This window comes from Agelaius tricolor, unplaced genomic scaffold, assembly GCF_023055355.1.
Source record: "Agelaius tricolor isolate 1412-34295 unplaced genomic scaffold, bAgeTri1.0.p SCAF_2, whole genome shotgun sequence".
In the NCBI taxonomy this organism is placed as follows: Eukaryota; Metazoa; Chordata; class Aves; order Passeriformes; family Icteridae; genus Agelaius; species Agelaius tricolor.
Genome location: NW_027269262.1, coordinates 44,097,771 through 44,116,204, shown reverse-complemented (window position 1 = coordinate 44,116,204; position 18,434 = coordinate 44,097,771). Strand labels below are relative to the sequence as shown.

At 43.1% G+C, this 18,434-nt stretch overlaps 1 protein-coding gene across 1 annotated transcript in view; it reads right to left on the bottom strand.

Annotated features, from left to right (window-relative positions):
• Positions 1 to 18,178, bottom strand: part of APCDD1 (APC down-regulated 1) — a 28,227-nt gene extending 10,049 nt beyond the window's left edge. The window contains exons 1-3 of the mRNA XM_071417020.1: positions 17,762 to 18,178; positions 8,283 to 8,466; positions 6,201 to 6,732 (exon numbers count right to left, since the gene is read on the bottom strand). Coding sequence (XP_071273121.1) covers positions 6,201 to 6,732; positions 8,283 to 8,466; positions 17,762 to 17,819 — 774 coding nt within the window. The 5' untranslated portion in view covers positions 17,820 to 18,178. The remainder of the gene's footprint in view (positions 1 to 6,200; positions 6,733 to 8,282; positions 8,467 to 17,761) is intronic.
• Positions 18,179 to 18,434: the final 256 nt, after the last annotated feature.

Genomic DNA, 18,434 nt, shown 5'->3' with positions numbered 1-18,434 from the left:
TTTTTCCCAATTGCTATGGATAGTCAGAAACATAAACACTCCCAGCACAATTTAATTTTCTCTTAAGTTCTGTGGAATTCTATGGCTGCCTAAGACTAATTATCTGACATTGGCTATGCCACATAGTGTGTGACTGGGTCTGTCATGTTGTACCCAGCATATCCTTTTTGCAGGGAGACATGAGATGAGAGATGAGGCACTGGATTTCCTCAGGCACGGGCTCAGGCTTGAACTGTGTGTACAGTACAGAGCTAACCAGAATCCTGGGATGTTGTAGGGCCAACAGCCACAAAAGCTGGGGTAAGAAACCCCTGCCACGCGAATGAACGTATTACCATGAGGGGAAGTGCTGAAAAACAGGGGAAAGAAAAGCCACACTCAGCTATGGCCTTGCACGCCTCCTGAATACCACGTGTCACAGGCAGGACTTGGTGGGTCTGGAATGAATCATGCCTGGTCAGGATGCTTTAAACCTCACCACCCAAGGAAACACAGTACCAGGTGTTAGTGTTAGTAACTAGTGCTCCCAGGATGAGTATAAATGGAAATTCTTGGGAGAACATCAACTCAAGGAAATGCTTCCAGCTCAACAAAAAAAGCTGGATGGCTTTGCTTCACACTGCCAAGGAGCCAAGTCCACAGGAAGGACACATTTATGAATTGCTCAGGATAGTATCAGGCTCTCTCCTCCACCACTGTAGATAACTGCAGACCAAGACAACACTTTAAAAAACGACCGCAAATTCTCTCCAGTACAAAAGTGATAATTTGCAGGCTTTGCATGACCTCATATGAAGCTGAGTTGACTAATGTGCATTAGCCTGGCTCTGGGGAGTTGACAAGCACGGCTGACACAGTTATAACTCAGCCTGCCAAATGGAATGAAGAAAAACGAAGATTTAAAACTTTAATTAAAAATCTTGAGGCAAGTAAAATGCTGGAGAGAGCGGTAACTCCTTTGCAGAGTTGTCAGATAGATATTTCTTTTGGTAGGGAACAGAGGTGCTGCAAGCAGGAAGGAGGGTGGAGATATGCTCAGATTTATCTGCAAATGCGTACCATGTATTCTAAGATATTGAGGAATGGTTTTTATTAACTGCTCTTATGAAGGGAAAGATAGTGAAGGAATCTCAAGGCACTACCATTACACAAGTGGCTGATCTATGATGTTGATTCTGTTGCACAACCCTGCATAAAACTGAAATAAACAACACCAATATGAAATGCAAAAGTCTTCTGGTTGTTCTTTTCTGGTATAAATGACTTTAGTGTGGGCAAAAGACAAGAACAAAGAAAAAACCAGACTTCTCAGATGAATGTGCTTGCATGTCATCTGTCCCATTAAAGTGATACTAAATTATGGTGACATGAATGTTTTATGAAGTATTAACAAAAAAAATTCCTGGAAAACCCGAAGGGACAGCTTGAATGTCCATTTTCAAGAATAAAGTATTCCCAAATAAAGCTGCCTTATGTGTTTATTATGCCCTTAAAAAGCATCCTATCTAGCCCTCTAAACCATGCAAACATTACCACTGAGTCTTCCCTGCCATTTTACAAAAGATGCAGCCACTGTGCTTAGATGCCAAATGAATGTGTCTGTAGTTTACATACATATGCTGAGTTGACCTGGAGGCCTGGGCTAGGCTAAATAGTAAATTTTGATCCCTGGTGCTGCATTTGATTGTGACAGGCTTTTACTGCAGCTGCAGAGCAGACAGTGCTCAGCGCAGATGTGGCACCTTCAAAGGCGCAGGGCCACAGCCGACAGCGGTGCCGAGCATGGCAAGGGCCACCCTCAGCTAAAAGCTGCTTGCTTCCTCATCTCTCAGCACCACACACGCTGTTGTTGTTCATAAACCTGGAATTAATCCACTTGAGCATTCTTCTGAATATTCCTACCTTGCTTCCCCTCATAATTTTCCTAACCAAGAGCCCTTTTCAAGTAAAAATGGACAAAAGGCACCCTTCAAGTGTTGCCTTAATCTAGAAGTCTAGTGGCACTACTCAGACAAACAAAGGAGTTTTGTCTGCCAAAATTGTACTTTTTGGTTGAGTTTTGCGTATTTCTCTGAGGCACTTCACATGCTTAACATCTATTTATTAACTTATGATTGCATTTCCCTGGGAGCTTCACAAGTACATAGCATTCCCCTAGAGATGAAGTCATTGTGTTTCAAAGAGATGAAGACTCCAATTTTTGAAAAGCATAGAAAACCTTGCACACTTTGCTTTTTCCTGGCTAAAGGAAAGCCCAAGTACCAGTCTTTCTCCATACATTGAATTTGTATCAGCTGCAAATTCCAGGTGCTGCTGGAAGTCAGGTCCCAGAGGTAAATAAAGTTGTAATAGGAATTGATTCATTAGTCACATTTTAAAGGGAAAACATCTTACAAAAAGAGAGTGCCCAGCAACTGATTGAGCATGACAAAGAGTGAAGGTTATCCTAGAGCGCTTTTTAGGTTTCTTGTGATGTTCCAGGCCATGTCAGCCTTATTCCTAAGTAATGATCTAATCAGAATGACCGGTCATCACAGCCCTGCTCTGATATTTCCAGTTACTCTGTCACATGATAAAATAGCACAAGGAGTTCTTTGTTTACAAAGCAATATTGCTGAGGCAATTACATGTGAAATAAGTCTCCCAGTACTGCTATTATACACATTTTCTGTAGTTTAGAGCAGACATTTCTGAAGATATTTTCTGTCCTGCACAGAGAATGAATACTGCATTCAAGCCTTCCTTCATGCTACAAGTCCCTGTATACTTTTGTGATATTACAACTAACCAGGCAGGTTGATGTTGGTCCTTGATGTTGTCCCAATTGTGTCACAGACATCTTTTATGAAAAATCTTTTCCTTAGGATTTTTCCTCCTGAGAAGCTGAGAAGCCTCAGGAACAAAATGTAAACAATGATTATCTGCTGCTGTGGAATGCAACAGGGGCATCTGGGATTGGCCCATGTTAGTTGTTTCTAATTAATGGCCAATCACAGTGAGCTGGCTCAGACAGAGAGTCCGAGACACAAGCCTTTGTTATCATTCTTTCTTTTTCTATTCTTAGCTAGCCTCCTGATGAAATCCTTTCTTCTATTCTTTCAGTATAGTTTTAATATAATATATATAATAAAATAATAAATCAAGCCTTCTGAAACATAGAGTCAAATCCTCGTCTCTTCCCTCATCCTAAGACCCCTGTGAACACAGTCACACAATTGGGAACATTTTGTGTAACACATGTGATGATGGCCAAGCAGTTCCCCCATCCTGCCCTTCCCAGCCATGTGCTCTCTCACACTGGCTGAAGAAGCTCCATGTGTGCTAGCCTGAATCACTCGATAAACTTGCAATGTCAAGAGACATCAAAGATCTTCATCTCCATTCATCAGCCAGTCCTAACTAGTATCCTGAGCCGGGTCAGAAAACAGCCAAGATAAATCTATATAGTGACCTATTCATCATCTGCACTCAAGAACTTCCACATATTTTATAGGAGGAATTTGTTTAAGGTATGTTCTTATCTAAGAGAATTCGTAAAGCCTTAAGAGATGACATATTATATGTTTTTATAAGCTCCCTGATTCTATAGAAACACTTGAGATACAGTAATCTGTGAATTTATTCAGATTTGCAGCTCAGCATAAAGCTGTCTGGCTTTTGGACAGCCCTTTTGATTTACCATCCCGTGGTGAAATCGCTGCAGGAATTTGGAAAAGGTCCAATTCTATTTGTTTAAAGTCCTGATCATGTGGCTTTGGCATTCCTAACATATCCAGCAATCATTTGTTTTTAATTACCGTTCATTTCAACCACATAAGTAATGAATGTGGCTACCACATCCAACTTACAGGCTGTGTAAACTCTTGGGCTGGGTGGAACTTTCTTCTATATAGAGGCTTAACTATAAATTTAACTCAAAATGTGAATCCTCTTAACTTATTTTAGGCAGGCCTTTATGAGTCTAAAATATAAATAAATAAAAAGGAAATGAAAAAAGCCTTAAATGAAAGATTCCACACAATACACCTATTTCACTTCAGAAGCAATTTCCTGGCCTCCCCAACCTCTTGGTATGACTGTAGAAACCTTAAAAAAACAAGTTGATTTAATGTTTCTATTTATTCATGGTGTCCAGTTTCCAGAGGAGTCTGTGACTTGTAGTTTTAAACTCAATTTAGCATTTAAACTCATTTTCAGCTGGGTCCCAGTGGAGCAACAATTAAAAAAGGAAACGAGTTCAAAAAGGAAGGGTTATAACCTTTCAATGGTATGTTTGCCTGGACTTCCAGAAAAAAAAGGGGAAAAAGCACTTCTGTTACTATTCTTCCTGCGTTTGGCAAACAGTAGGTCAGAGTGCCTGTTGAGAACCTGTTGGTATAGGGATCTTCATGCTTAGGTGCAAACCAACAAACCCACATCCTGGAATCTTTCATGGCAGCTGAAGCAAAGGTTCATTTTTTATGGTATTGCTATTTATATCCTGCTGAAAGCCTAGTACCAGCAGGCCCGGCTCCTCTTAGCTAACCTGTCTCAAGAAACACACCTTTCTTATGCAGAATTTGGTCCCTTAAATTTGAACATTGTATTTTAGAGACACTATATTTTAGAGTGAAAAAGGGATGCTACGATAGCAGAACACACAGGCAGGAAAATCATTACCTACAATTACAGCAGGCCTGGACAACAATCTTAATTTTCTAAAGCTTTCTGAAAGTACATCTGACTGCTCTGACTGTAATGAAATTACTACAAGGTGGAAGTGTAGGCATTTGCTGTCTTATATATCAACCCAGAATAAGACACTTAAATTAGACCAGAAAAAATACTCAGCTACAGTGATTTAAATAAAGATTTTGTCTCTGTTTCAAGAGGTTGGAAAAAGATCTACAATGTTTTCTAGAACAGATACAATATAGCTGGTGTCTGGTAATTTCTATCTACAAGTACCTGCCAGGAAGAGATCTAGCAAAGAACCCTCACACCCATATCAGTAAAGTGAAAGTTGATGTGGATAATTAAAGAAAACCAAAATTTTGCAGAAGATTGTGATGTGGTACATCTTCTGGTGCTGAAACTCTCTATTTTGGGAAGGTAAGTTTAAAAAGAAAACTCAAATTTGTCCTTGGTAACTTGAAGACAGCATAATGACGATAGAAATTACCACAGTTTTCATAAAGGTTTTCATAAAGCAAAACAGTTGACTGTGGATTAAAATGATCCCTAAGCCAGCTACAAAGCAATTAAAGGCAGATCACACAATGCTGTATTTCCTGCTATTGCTGATAAGCTGTAACTGATTTTTGAACCATTTGTGGTGAGATGATTAAAAATGGTGGCAACCCACTAGCTGGAAGTGATGCTGTGGCAATGCCCAGCTGGAGCACACCGGTGGCAGTAGCACCTGGCAATGTGGTTCCAATTGCTGCCTGCCTTTGAAATGTCACCAGGAAAGATCTATAACAGCCTTCCTGCTACAGGCCATCAGTGTCTGTGCTTCCTGTTTGAGTTTTATTTAGCGCACCATGGGTTGATAAATTCCTGATGAAGCTGAGGGCACTTTGGGGCCCCTTTGAAAACTGAATTATCAAATGGAATTAGAGCCCCATTCAAAATTCACCTGTTTTTCATTTCATTAATGTGTGCGCCTATGTCTGGATCCATGGCCTGTGCAGTCTTTCAGGTTTTTTTCCCTTCATGCTGCCCCTTCCATGTGTTTACCTTCCAATTTCCTTGTCTCCTCTTCAGGTTATGGATCACCCAACTTCCATATGCTGATATTCATATTTGATTTCCTCTCTCCCTGGTCCACCCCACAGCCATAGAAGTATCCACTGATGCCTGTTCCTCTTCTGCTGTCTCAGTTCTATATGAAACCTTCCTTTCAGCTGCTAACCTACAACCATGGCCCCAGCCAACCACTCCCACTTCTGGCTACAAGTCTCTGATTCCATCTTCAGAGTGGCCTTTACTGAGTTTACTTCATGAGATCACTTTTTTTGCATATTTGCAGTCACATAAACCACCGCAAAGTTACTGTTCTCACAAAGTAAGTTCTGTTATCTTCTGTTAATTATGGCTGTAATCAACCCCCTGTATTAGAAGCACATGTAGATTTTAGGTTACATCAGAAGAACTGAGCGATTTGGGCTTCATCAGCAATGCCTTAAAAAGAGGATATATGCAAACCCCCAGACACGTACCTTGGCATTTTGAAGAGGAGGCTGGTAACTAGAGGGCCGATAGAACCTCCTCTGAGTAGCATCAGTGTGAATGTCTCCGAGGAATAGCTCCTCCACAAGGTGGTCTACATTGAGGTGCAGGTACTGCTTCTCCACACGGATCAGCTGGAGCTCGTGCATGGCAAAATTCAGAGCTTTGGTGCATTCACAGCCATTCTCTTCTCTCAGCAAATCATAGCTCACATCCTGCTCCCAGGGACTATCTCCTGGGATAAATCCAGGACACGTCTGGTTCACCAACTCACTTAATTTTTTGGCTACTGCTTCGTTGTGGCATATGATCTGCACGCTGCGGAGCTGATAGTCGGCCTCGGTGCCGCCGCGGATGATCCAGGATGCCTGCCGGAGGCGAATTTTGCCTCGTATGACTAAGGTGTAGATGGGGTTGGTGCAGCGATTGCCTCCGTAGTAGAACTGATAGGCCTTGAAGGTGTTGTTGTGGTAGAACCTGTAAGACCTTGTGATGAACTCTGGGCCCGCTCTAACTTCGCAGCTGTGGGAGGAAAGAAAGTGTGGAAACAAAAATTTTAGCAAGGTGGCACATCATGGGCAACATGACCCACCTGGGCCCACAGAGACACCTGGGTGCTTAGATCCCTCCAGCAGGAATAGGAGTAAATAGGAACTAGGCATCTGTGGCCTGCCAATTATCCAACAATTGCCCCTGCTGCTATTAATACACTGCTTCATGGTGATCATATCGAAAGGCTTTATCTTGTAGGCTTAAATACTTTGAATTGTGTTTTGCTTTTGCCTTTTGTCTAGGGACCACCATGTGACTCAATTCTTTGTTGAAAATAGTAGCAGCTTATTAACATCTATTGCTCTCATTTGCACGGTAGATTTAGCAGAATGACAGATAACATCAGAAAGTGAAATGTCATATGTCCAGGGAACAGCAAAAAGAACTGGCTTATAAGCTGCTCTGGAAGTTTCTCTGTGTAACTCCACGATCTCTGGTCTGCTATGGATATGCAGGATCATATCCTGAGTTTTCCACTCAAAAATTCAACAGGGGTGGAAGTTAGTGCAAACTTCTGATTGTTAATGCAAAACTTCCCCCCCACCCCTTATTTTTTCTGGAAGTGTAAATGGCAGTTAAATTCCACTTCCTCTAGGAAGCCCTTCTGTGCCTTCAAACTTGTTCCCCTTGTCACCTCTACACTGCTTAATATAAACAGAACTGTAGAATTGTTAAGGTTGGAAAAGACCTTTGAGTCCAGCCATTGAGTCCAGCCATTAACTCAGCACCACAATGTTCACCACCAAGCCACACCCCAAGGGCCACATCCACACATCTTTTGAACACTTTTAAACACTTCCAGAAATGTTAACTTCCAGAGATGTTAACTCCACCACTTCCCTGGGCAATGCCTGACCACTCTTACAGTGAAGAAATTTTTCTTAATATCTAATCTAAACCTCCCCTGGTGTAACTTGGGACCATTTCCTCTCATCCTGAAATACACTCCTTTCTGTTAAAAAAACCCCCAGTCTTTCCTACTACAAGTCACTTCCAATGAGCTTGTGAATATTGCCTGCTGAGACACAGAAAGCAAAACAGCTCTCTGAAACACAAGTCACCAGGTATAAAGAGCAACAGAACTAGTGAAATACAGCTTCTTAATTTCTTTTGCTAATAAAAGTTGTGCTAGACCCATGCTCTGAAAACAAGGACCCATTCAATGGATCTAATGCATGGAGACAAATATAGTACAATGTTATGTTTGAATGAGCATCCATTTTGGCAGCTTGGTAGGCTCCTTCCTATTCAGAGAGATTTAAAGATCTTTCACAGCATGCTGTTTAAAATCCAGACAATAAATTGATTCATCAAGACAGCTTTATGGCATGCTATTTTAATGTTCATAATGCTGCTCCTTCTCCTTTTATGCATAAACATATAGAGAGCATCTGGAATTTAGAGCATCACCATATTAAAGAAAATATTTCTGTTGAAAGTGGGAATATTCATCCCTCCCTCTCTGCTTTTTTACCATCTTCTCTTCCCCATCCCAAGCATCTTGTTTTATTTTTCCTTACCCAGTAGAGACCCAGTGGCCCTCAATATTGGGAGGCATCTGTACGGTGATGCGGGCTCCATTGTGAAGGTGTTTCAGCATATGATGGCACTGTGACTCCTTGAAAGCCCTCCAGGCACTCTTCTCCAAGGACCGAGGGTAGGTCCTGCTGTCTGGGTGCAGAAGAGCAGAACCTTCTCCCAGCCCTGTGACAGAAAGTGTAAATTACATCATGAGACCCTGCTGAGTGGGGCTTCCATGTGATAAAGGACACTGTGACCATCTTGAGTTGAATGACACTTATTCATATTGTTATGTGTCTGGGCAAATACTGTTTACATTTATTTTCTCATATGAAAACAAACAAAAAAAATAATGGGAAGCTCTTCCTTTCTGTCACACTACTCATAATCCATTAAATAAATTTATGAAATAAACTGAGGAAAAGAGCTTGAACTGAAGTGCTGTGTTTCCACACCCAGGAGATGTGGCTCTGAAACTGATCTTTATAGACACCTCTGTAATCTCTGGTCAGGACAATCAAAAACCTAGACTTTCAAACTTTCAGAAAGTTGCATCCAGATCCGGACACAAACTTTGCGGTTTCAGCCCTCCTCTAATTTGAACGCTTCTATAATAAACTTGCAAATAAAGACTACTCTTTAAAGTCAAGGGAAAACAGATATTAAAAGCAAAGCCTCTGCACACAGGAAGCCTCTGTGATGACTGAGGTGGTCAATTAAAGGCAGATCCTTCTATTTTTATTTTAAAGGGGAAAAGGAATTTCAAAAGCTAACTTTATCTCCAGCACACAGTAATTTTGGTTTCTAGTAATGTATACATACAACATCTACCAGCATGCTCTCTACACAATATTAATTGAACAAAATGAATACATAGCTTCAAAAGGAATGTGCCTTTACTCTTTTAGACACAGCCTGCTCTTAGATATTTTGGAAAACATGGATCAAAAGAAAACCCCACATCTAGGGGTTAAAAGGTGACAAACATAAACCTTACATAACGTGTTGGAAACTGTATTACATTGCCAGAAGGAATTTGAGCACCAGAGGGCTACAAAATGGATAAGGGGTGGGTTGAAGGGGCTGTTTGAGTGCCTGGGAATTTGGGGCAGCTATCTCAGGAAAGGGATGTCTCACTGTAAGATGCTTCCAGGGCCAGGGTCTGGGATTCATCCCCATATTTTCTGCTGCCTTCTTCTGACCTGGATAAGAAATGGGGCTGTTGGGGATCACCAGTGGGAACCACCCAGTACAGGATCCTATGCTTTATGCCCCAGGCCCCATCTGATATTTGGGCATGTGTCTGGTGTTAGGTAGACACTTTCTTAAGTCTTTCCCATTTCCTATTAAAAAGAAAAAAAAAAAAAAAAGAAAAAAAGAAAAAAAAGGAAAAAAAAGGTGATTCATTATGTTGGCTAGGTCTTAGATCTTCTGGAAGAAACTTGGGTAGCACCTGGGAAAATGGCATTGCCAAAATAATAAATACATGTCAACCATTTAAAATTAGCCATTCCTCAACTAAACAGAAGCAAAGACTTGTCCAGGAGACAGGGTAAAAAATGATCAGAAAGAATACAATAAATACCTTAACCTAAACAGTGCTCACCATTGAACAAGGCCAGGATTTAATGAATACAACCTCACAAAATCTTTTCTGGAAAATCTGATAGCTTTGTTATGTTGCAGGTTACAAACAATTCTTCAATGTGAATGAGAATTTATGGCCTTGCTTTCTATAAGGTAATAAATACTAGGGATGCTTTGATATTTGAGCACACTGCATGAGATGCCCTTACAGAAACCCGATTTTCAGGGGATCAGTATTTCTCCCTTTCTGAAAGTCAGAGATTTCTCAGGTATTTCTACATTCTACATTCTGAGCAGAGTCACTCATGCTAGCACCAAACAACTCCCACTCTGCAGCCAGAAATGGTAGAGCCATGACAGGGTGATGCTCTGCTTGAAGTGACCACATCTTTGGACAGGCAGGATTGACTAGGTTGGGTCTGTGCTTCATGTCCATGCAAGGTACACGGCAGAGGTTGTAGCCACCAGTGCTATCTTGCAACATGGTGTCTCCTGCAGACAAATTATCTCACACTGAAAAAAGACTTTGAAAATTCACATTTCCTTTTGAAGTTGTTAAACATTTGAAATTTGCCATCAGAAGAAGGTTTTGAAATTTTTCAACTAGCTATTTTCAATGCATATTTATTGTACCACTTGCTTTTATGCAGCTGTATTTTGCCTAGTTCATGTCATATGATTCATGAATACAGATGCATTTAGAAATGATTTATTCATTTAGACATACTTGGGGATTTAATTTCTTCAAGCAAAAATCCTTCTTTGGGAGGACACCATCTTGCATGTGCACATATCAAAGAAAAAAACGCAATAACCACATCAGACATTTCCAATTATTCCCTGAAGGAAATGATGAAAAGAAGTTTTTGAAAAGGAGTCAAACTTTATGCGGTATTATACAGTGTCTTCTTTGATATAGCTCAGAAGCAACTGTATCTCAGCTCTCCATGTCACATGAGTGTAGTTCTGTCTGCAACTTGCAAGTGATAAACTGCAGCTAGGGAATGGAAGGGAGATTTGCATCGACAGGCCTAGAGGAAAGAGGGTATTTGTTTGGGACTCTATCCATCCAACTGACAAACGAAGGCAAGAACAAATTCAGGTAATCAAGAGAGGCATGAGAACATAACGAAGGCTGCAGAGACACAGGGAGAGATGTAGAAAACACACACATAGAATGGTTTGGGCTGGAAGAGACATTAAAAATTAACCAGTTCCACTTCCCCCTGACTATGGGCAGAGACATCTTCTACAGGACCAGACTGGTCAAGGCCACATCCAGCCTGGACTTGAACACTTCCAGGGATGAGGCATCCACAACTTTGCTAGGCAACTTGTTTCACTGCCTCATCACCCTCACAGTAAAGACTTTCTTCCTAAACAAAGAAAGGATTGGATTTAGATCTAATCTAAACCTGCCATCTTTCAGTTTAAAGCTGTTCCCCTTGTCCTATCACTACATGTCTCTGTAAAAAGTCCCTCTCCAGCTCTCTTGCAGGATCTCTTTAGGTTCTGGAAGGTGCTCTAAGGTTTCCCCAGAGCCTTCTCTTCTGCAGGCTGAACAACCCCAGCTCTATCAGCCTGTTGCCACAGGAGAGGTGCTCCGGCCCTCTGAGTATCTTTGTGGCCTCCTTTGGACTTGTTCCAGCATGCCCATGTACTTCTAATGCTGGGGACCCCAGAAATGGACACAGTACTTGAAGTGGGATCTCCCCAGAGCAGAGGGACGGAATCCCCTGCCTTGCCCTGCTGCCCACTCTGCTTTGGATGCAGCCTGGGATGTTTGGCTTTCTGGGCTCCGAGTGCACATATTGAGCTTCTCATCAACCAACACCTCCAAGTCTTTGTCCTTGGGGCTGCTCTCAGTAATGCTAAACACCATCACAGGACCAGAATATCAGAATATGAAATACAGAATGAAATTAAGAGACAGCAATGGGACTACCTAGGTTTGCCTTGCTGGAGCAAGTAACTACTCAATTTAGTGCAAACTTCTTCCTTACAAAGAGGTAATTTCAACACTTTTGTAGTTACTGACATATGCCTGTAGATACAACTGCCACACAAAGGAGATGTAACTTCCCCTTTGTACCATCTGCAGGTCAAACACTGAGACCAGTGATATGCTCCCCACACAGAGCAGTAAATCAAACACCATCTTCTGTGTTTTTCCTCACAGCAGGTGCTCAGAGGCAGTGCAGTGCCCCCCGCTCCACCCTTGGCAGTGCACACGAGGTGTTCTGCAAAACTGAGGAACTGCAAGGATGATTCACTTATTTTAAAAGATCCATTTGGCCATGTTAAATGAGACATTGCTGGAAAGGCTCAAGGTTAAAACATGCATTCACAAAACTGGGAAAAGAATTTCATGACTCTTTAGAAGCCCACTTTGGATAGTAGATGCAGTTGCAACATAGTTGGAGCCATTATTTCATTCAGAGAGATCCAAGTCTGCTATTCTCTATAGCACTGACAGATGGTAGGTTTCAGTATCTTCATGACTGAGTATCTCAGACTCAACTGAGAATATTTCAGACTCTCTCTGACTGTTTGAATTTTTGTGTGTTATGAAGGAATATTACCCACTTGTTAAAAAATATAAACCCAAAATCCACCCACTATGTTACTACTCAACAGTGTGACAGAATTCAAACAAACAAACAAATAAACAAAAAAATCTTTGCATGAGACCAATAACAATAATTTTGTGAGGTCTCTGGTTGGCTCTCACTTTAGCTACACCAAACCAGAGATTGGTATGATTGTATTCCCACCCCATAGCATTTGTTTTCACAAAGGAGCAAGTCCAAAAGGGAAAGGAAAATTCCAGAATCCGCCTGAAATACCAGGTGGCAAAACAAAAGCATGTTATGATGATCTGATATCCAGCTTCCCTTTCAAAATCAAGCCCTAGCAGTGACACAGCTTTAGCATGAAACTAACTGAATATAGCATGAGAGGTGCTACAGCTCACTGGGGATCCCTGCCCAGACCCTCAGAGATCACACAGTTCTTTGAGGGCCTGTGGTCTCAGATCACACTTTACAGGATCCAACATCCATCTGAGTGGGAAAGTGAAGCCCTGTACCACTGCCACGCCAGTAAGACGTGGATAGGAGCATGTACCACACCAGACAGAGGGCTTCAGGCTCTCATGTTGACCTATAAACCTGTATCTGATGTGGGAACAACCATTCAAGATAAAAATAATTGTTAAGGGAAGATAGGTTACTTTCAAGTTCTTCAAAGATTTCTGCACATAGCTGCGAGTAAAATACAGATCTTAAAAGGGCAATCTGTTGGCAGCCCATTACCCAAACGTGATTCAAAAATGGTTATGACAAAGCTCTCTGCCAACATTTCTGAAAAAACTGCAAGCTGCTAGAATGAATGTTTTGGTTTTCTGAAAAATAGCATGCAAATACTGTACAACTGCAACAAAGATAATACGTAGAGTTGTGCTTGAACACAGATAGTTTAAATTTAATTTGTGCCTCAACACCCTGGCCAAATTCTGTTCGGAGCTATGCCAGACTGCTAAAGCACAAGGCAAATAATCTTAAACTGTTTAGATTTTATCACTTTAATGAACGTCTCTACCAGAATCTAAACCACGGCTTTGAGCATGTCCAAGTGTAAACCAGTCTGAAAGCTACCAGGTGTTCTGCAGGTTCATCCTTTGCTAGATCGCTGGAGACATGTTACCTCAAAGTAGGATTCAAACCTGGCTTTAGACTGGGATTGCTCAGCAGGAACCACTTAGCTTTTTTTTTTTCCTAATTTCTAGTGATGTAAATACAGAAGAAAAAAATTTTATTATGAAGTAAAACAACCTCAAGTGATAGCATAAGTTCAAAAGAAACAATGGCTTAATCTCTGACAGAAATATTTTAACATTCATGCTTTACTCCTGCAGCAACCTTTTTTCAAGTTAGAACTTGTCTGAAACTGGAAAAACCTTACAACAGATAAAGAATAATTGGCTGGATTAACTTTATAGCTCTCCTTATCTGGGCAGTTGCCCTGCACAATTAAATAAATAGACATTTGGATCATGCTTTTTCTTGATGTGGGATAGTGTCAGATAATGCCTATGACAGGCTTTTACCTCCAGTGCAAGCTTACATAATTGCCATGGAGAATATAATGTCCTGTTACCAAGCCACGAGCTGTGTTTACCAGTGTTTTCCCTGCACTTGAAACTTCAAAGAGTCCTCGCAAGACTGGGGCCCAAATTAGCTACTACAAACAAAAGGGTTGGGAAAGGAAAGCCGGGTTTTATGGCCAGGGAAGCAGACAGGACAATGACTTCCTTTCACATGTATCTGTTGCCTCTCTTGTGCACACAGAGTTTCCAAGTGCAGCTTTTGAAGAGAGGAAAAATGAACGCTTCAGAACATGGAAGATCCTGAGGAGGGATCCAAAGTATGTCTACATGGGACAGCTAAAAAGAAACCCCCTCAGAGCTGACAGGCCCAGCATGGAGGTCCCCTGTTACCCTATAGCTTGGTCCTCATTCAATGCCCTCTCTTGGAAGAGGTCAGAGACCAGCAGTTACACAGCCCATAACCTCTGCTTAGCTGAAGTTCTTAATTGGGATGGGTGCTGCTATGTGAGCAAGGTGAAATGGCACTGCCCAGAGTGAGGGTTTCTTTATGAAACCATGAAGGGTTAAAGCCCATCTTCCTTCAGGGCAGTGGGAACTCTGCCCCTGACAGGAATGGGTGCAGTGCTGGGATGTCTATGCAGTTCAGTATCAATGGTAGTTTGGTCTTGCCCTCTTTGCAAGAACCATCTGCCCTCTGTCAGAGCATCTGCTCCGTCCTGTACCCACACCTTGGCACTGGGGTTTATTCATGCAGAACTGCCCCCGCTTCCCTGGCACTTGTGTCCAAGTGAAGACAGTGCTAAACAAACTCACTACAGATAGTCCTGACCTCTATCAGCCCTAAATAGTCACCTCACTAATGAAATCCTACCCTTGCCTTGGATAGCTGAAGGTATTTGCCTCCAGTGTGGTTGAGGCACTTTTGGGCCCCACTGTGTGCCAGCCTACTTTCTACAGACACCCTACAGAGCACAAAAAAGTTGTCCTCTCTGTTGATGACATCAACATCTTACCACTGTGTTAGCCCACAGTCAAGCTACAAAAATGAGTGCAATGGAATTTACTCTGACAAACGTGTGAATAAAATTTAGTCCATCTTCTAACTCTTCCTGCAAATTCTCCAACTCTTACACTAAGCACTGTGTCTTCCCATCTTTTTATTGTCTTCCAGATTTTGAAATGCATTATTTAACTGAGGAAACAGATCACATATGTCTCCAGCACAGAGCACAATATATGTTCATTCTATGGCTATGGAATCTCCTGATGCATTTACTTATTATTTTTGTGAAAAAGTTTTGAAATAAAACACTACTATATAACTAATTTAAGCAACACTGCCAGAGAACTTTTAAAAGCATAAGAAGTTTTGCTCTAAAAAGCCTATCAGTCTTGTTTTCATCGTCTTTATTAGTACCATTTCCATGATGTTATTGACTAATTGTTTTAAAGTTTCTAACTCATTCTCTAACAGTAGCATAATCAGAAATATACTAAAGCTTTTTTTTAAAGCATCTGTATTTATAAAAAGAAAAGGTTATGTTTACAAAATAAATTAGCCAAATTTGTTTTAAATCCACTTGAATGTAGCTCTTATTATTCAGGTTTTTTGGACTTGAATGATCTTAGTGTTTGACATCTGAAACTTCTGTGGCTTTTTGTCTAAGCAAAGAAAACAGTGATAATGGACAACTTCCAGCTGCAAACCTGTTTTTTTTGTTTTTTTTTTTTTTTTTTTTTTTTTTTTTTTTTTTTTGTGACACTGTACATGTACAGGTTTTATTTTGATTAATGAAAACTAGTTTTTCCGAATTTCAACTCAGTGACGTTAAAGCAGGCATTTCTTAATGTAATGAAAGCAGAAGCTCTAGCCTTACAGGACATTTTAACTTCTGTCACAAAGCTTTAAGCCTTAAAAAGCCTCAACCACCCACCCACACTCACTCACTTTTAACCCTCAAATTGCCATATGCAATAGAAATCTAGAAAGGAAATGCTGCACGCTGCAAAGAGGCTTAGCAGTGCAATCCCCTGGGATTCCCGGTTATTCTTACACATTAGCAATTTGGGATAGCTGTGGATCAAAGGATGCTTCTACTGACTTTATGGCATGGATGGAAAAGCTCTAGACCAAGTTAAAGCCAACAGGGTAAAGACATTTCCATGGGCTATATTTCAGTGCCACTGATATAATTTTCAAGTTTGTAAGAGGGCAGTAGTTTCCAAACTCTGATCCAAACTGTGGACTGCTACATTACCAAGGTACTTGTCTTCATATACAAGGCAGTGAGTTGTATCTTTCTACAAGAACTTTGGTTTATGTTATTTGGTGAAATATAACTGCAGATGGAAGAAATGGATGACTTTTCTTCATCATCCTCTTTTGGCAGCTGCTGTTTTGATCTGATCACTGGCCCTGATTTGTTTCCTGCTCCAGCCAGCATTCAGCTCTGCTCTGTAATTCCAAGCAGATGAGCCAGGGAGTCCAACCCTGCAATTACACCTCCTCTCTTTACCCTCTAACTTCAAGTCTTCCATTTCAACTTTTACATCTCAGATCACAGAGTTTAAAGAACACCTCTGGCGTCCTGTCAGGTCTGGCTCAGCTAAACATGTTTCTACACTCTCTGGATCTCATAGCTGAGCTGTGAGAAGAGTATAAACCCCCTCCTGGGGATCAGAGCCTCCTACTCTTTCTTTCTCTAAACAAAATATACCATCAGAAGCCCATGCTCTTTATTATTTATTAAATACCATAGTGTGTGCTTAGCACTTGTACAAACACAGAGAGAGACAATCCCTGCTTCACAAAATCAACCCCAGGAATAGCTTTGAAATCCTTAACCCCAGCTCACAGATCTCCCACTGAATCCATGTAGGTCACCTGCATTTTAACAGTTAAAAAAATTCCTCTTTTTACGACTAAGCTTGGGGTCCTAAGAAATTTAACTGATGGAGGCTGGATGCTACAAAGGACTTCAGAATTAGGAACACTCTCCAAAATGATGCTGTAACCGAGTAGCTTGAGTCGCACTTTCAGAAGGATATCATACCCAGATTTTTCAAATCTGGCTGCCAAATGTTAGACATACCTAAGCAGCTCATTAAACTGCCTTCTTTTCAGAAGTTTCTCTTGAAGAACACTGGCTTTCTGAAAAGATCGGTTATCTGTTTAAAGGCCTAAAAATCAATTTACAAGATAAACTTGCAAGTTTAAATACTCTGAGTTTTCTCACTAAAATTTTGCATGCTGTGTAGTTTCAGAGAGATGTCAGTCCAGGGTTAAACTGAGAGGCTGTCAAAGCAGGACTGTGTGTGATAACACCGAGAATTTTTGTGCTCTGCAGCAAAACAATTTTAGCTGCTCAAAAGATCCGGTGCTGGCACACTTTGCTACCGAAGCCTTCCCAGGTAACTTCTCCACGCCAAAAAACGCTTCCCGATAAGAGGAAGAACGCGGGCCCCGCAGGGCGTCTCGGCCAAACGCGCCGGAGTTCGGCAGCGCCAGCTCTTGCCGGAGATGAGTAAAGAAACTTTGTGTGAGGTGCCCGGACCAACTGCTCCATCCAAGGAGCCCCAGGCTGCAACGCAATCCGCCGGGGCACTTTCGGCGGTGCCGCTCCCCATCCTCCGCCCCGGGCAGGCGGGACCCGGCGCCCGCGGGCACCACGGGAGAGCGCACCCACCCGCGCCCCTCTGCGCCCCCAGAGCGGCTCTGGGCCCCCCGCACCCCAGCCGCTTTGGGGGCACCCGCGGGCCGAGCCCCGCCGGCAGCGCACTCACCGTGCAGCAGCAGGGCTGGGAACAGGTACCGCATCAGGCTGCCGTACGGGGCGGACATCTCCGCGGCTCGCAGCGCTCCTCGCCCGCTCCTGCGCTCCGGCCGCCGCCACTCCCGCCGCGCCGCCCGCGCCTCAGCGCCGCCGCGGGCAGCCCACGGCCCGGCGCTGGGGGGCAGGCGGCTGGCGGGCCGGGGGACACGGGCACCCTCCGGGACCGCCGCCGCCGCTGCCGCTCCTCAGGGCTCCCGCCCCGCACGCCGCCGACCCGGCAGGGCTCCGGCTCGGCCGCCGCCGCTCGGTGCCCGAGGATGCCCGCGCCGCAGCTGCCGCGTCCCCGCTCGTCTCCGCGCAGCGCGGCGACGGCTCCGCTTCATATTTCCCCTTCCAGCAGGAGGAGGAGGCGTGGTCGGGAGGTGGGGACTCCTCCCGGGGCGGCCCCGCCGCTGGGCTGGCGGCAGCGCCGGACAGCGCTCCCACGGCGGGGGAAGGGGCGCTCGGGACCCGCCGGGCGGATCCGCAGGGGCGGAGCGGACGCCGCGCTGTGATGGCACCGGGCACCTCGGGGCTTTGCCATCGGCTGGGATGTGCACGTGGCGGGCACGGGGATCCCGAGGGAGAGAGCGCAGCGGCTGCGGGCGCGGAGGTGTCGGCTGGGCTGCGGCTCCCCGGGCCGG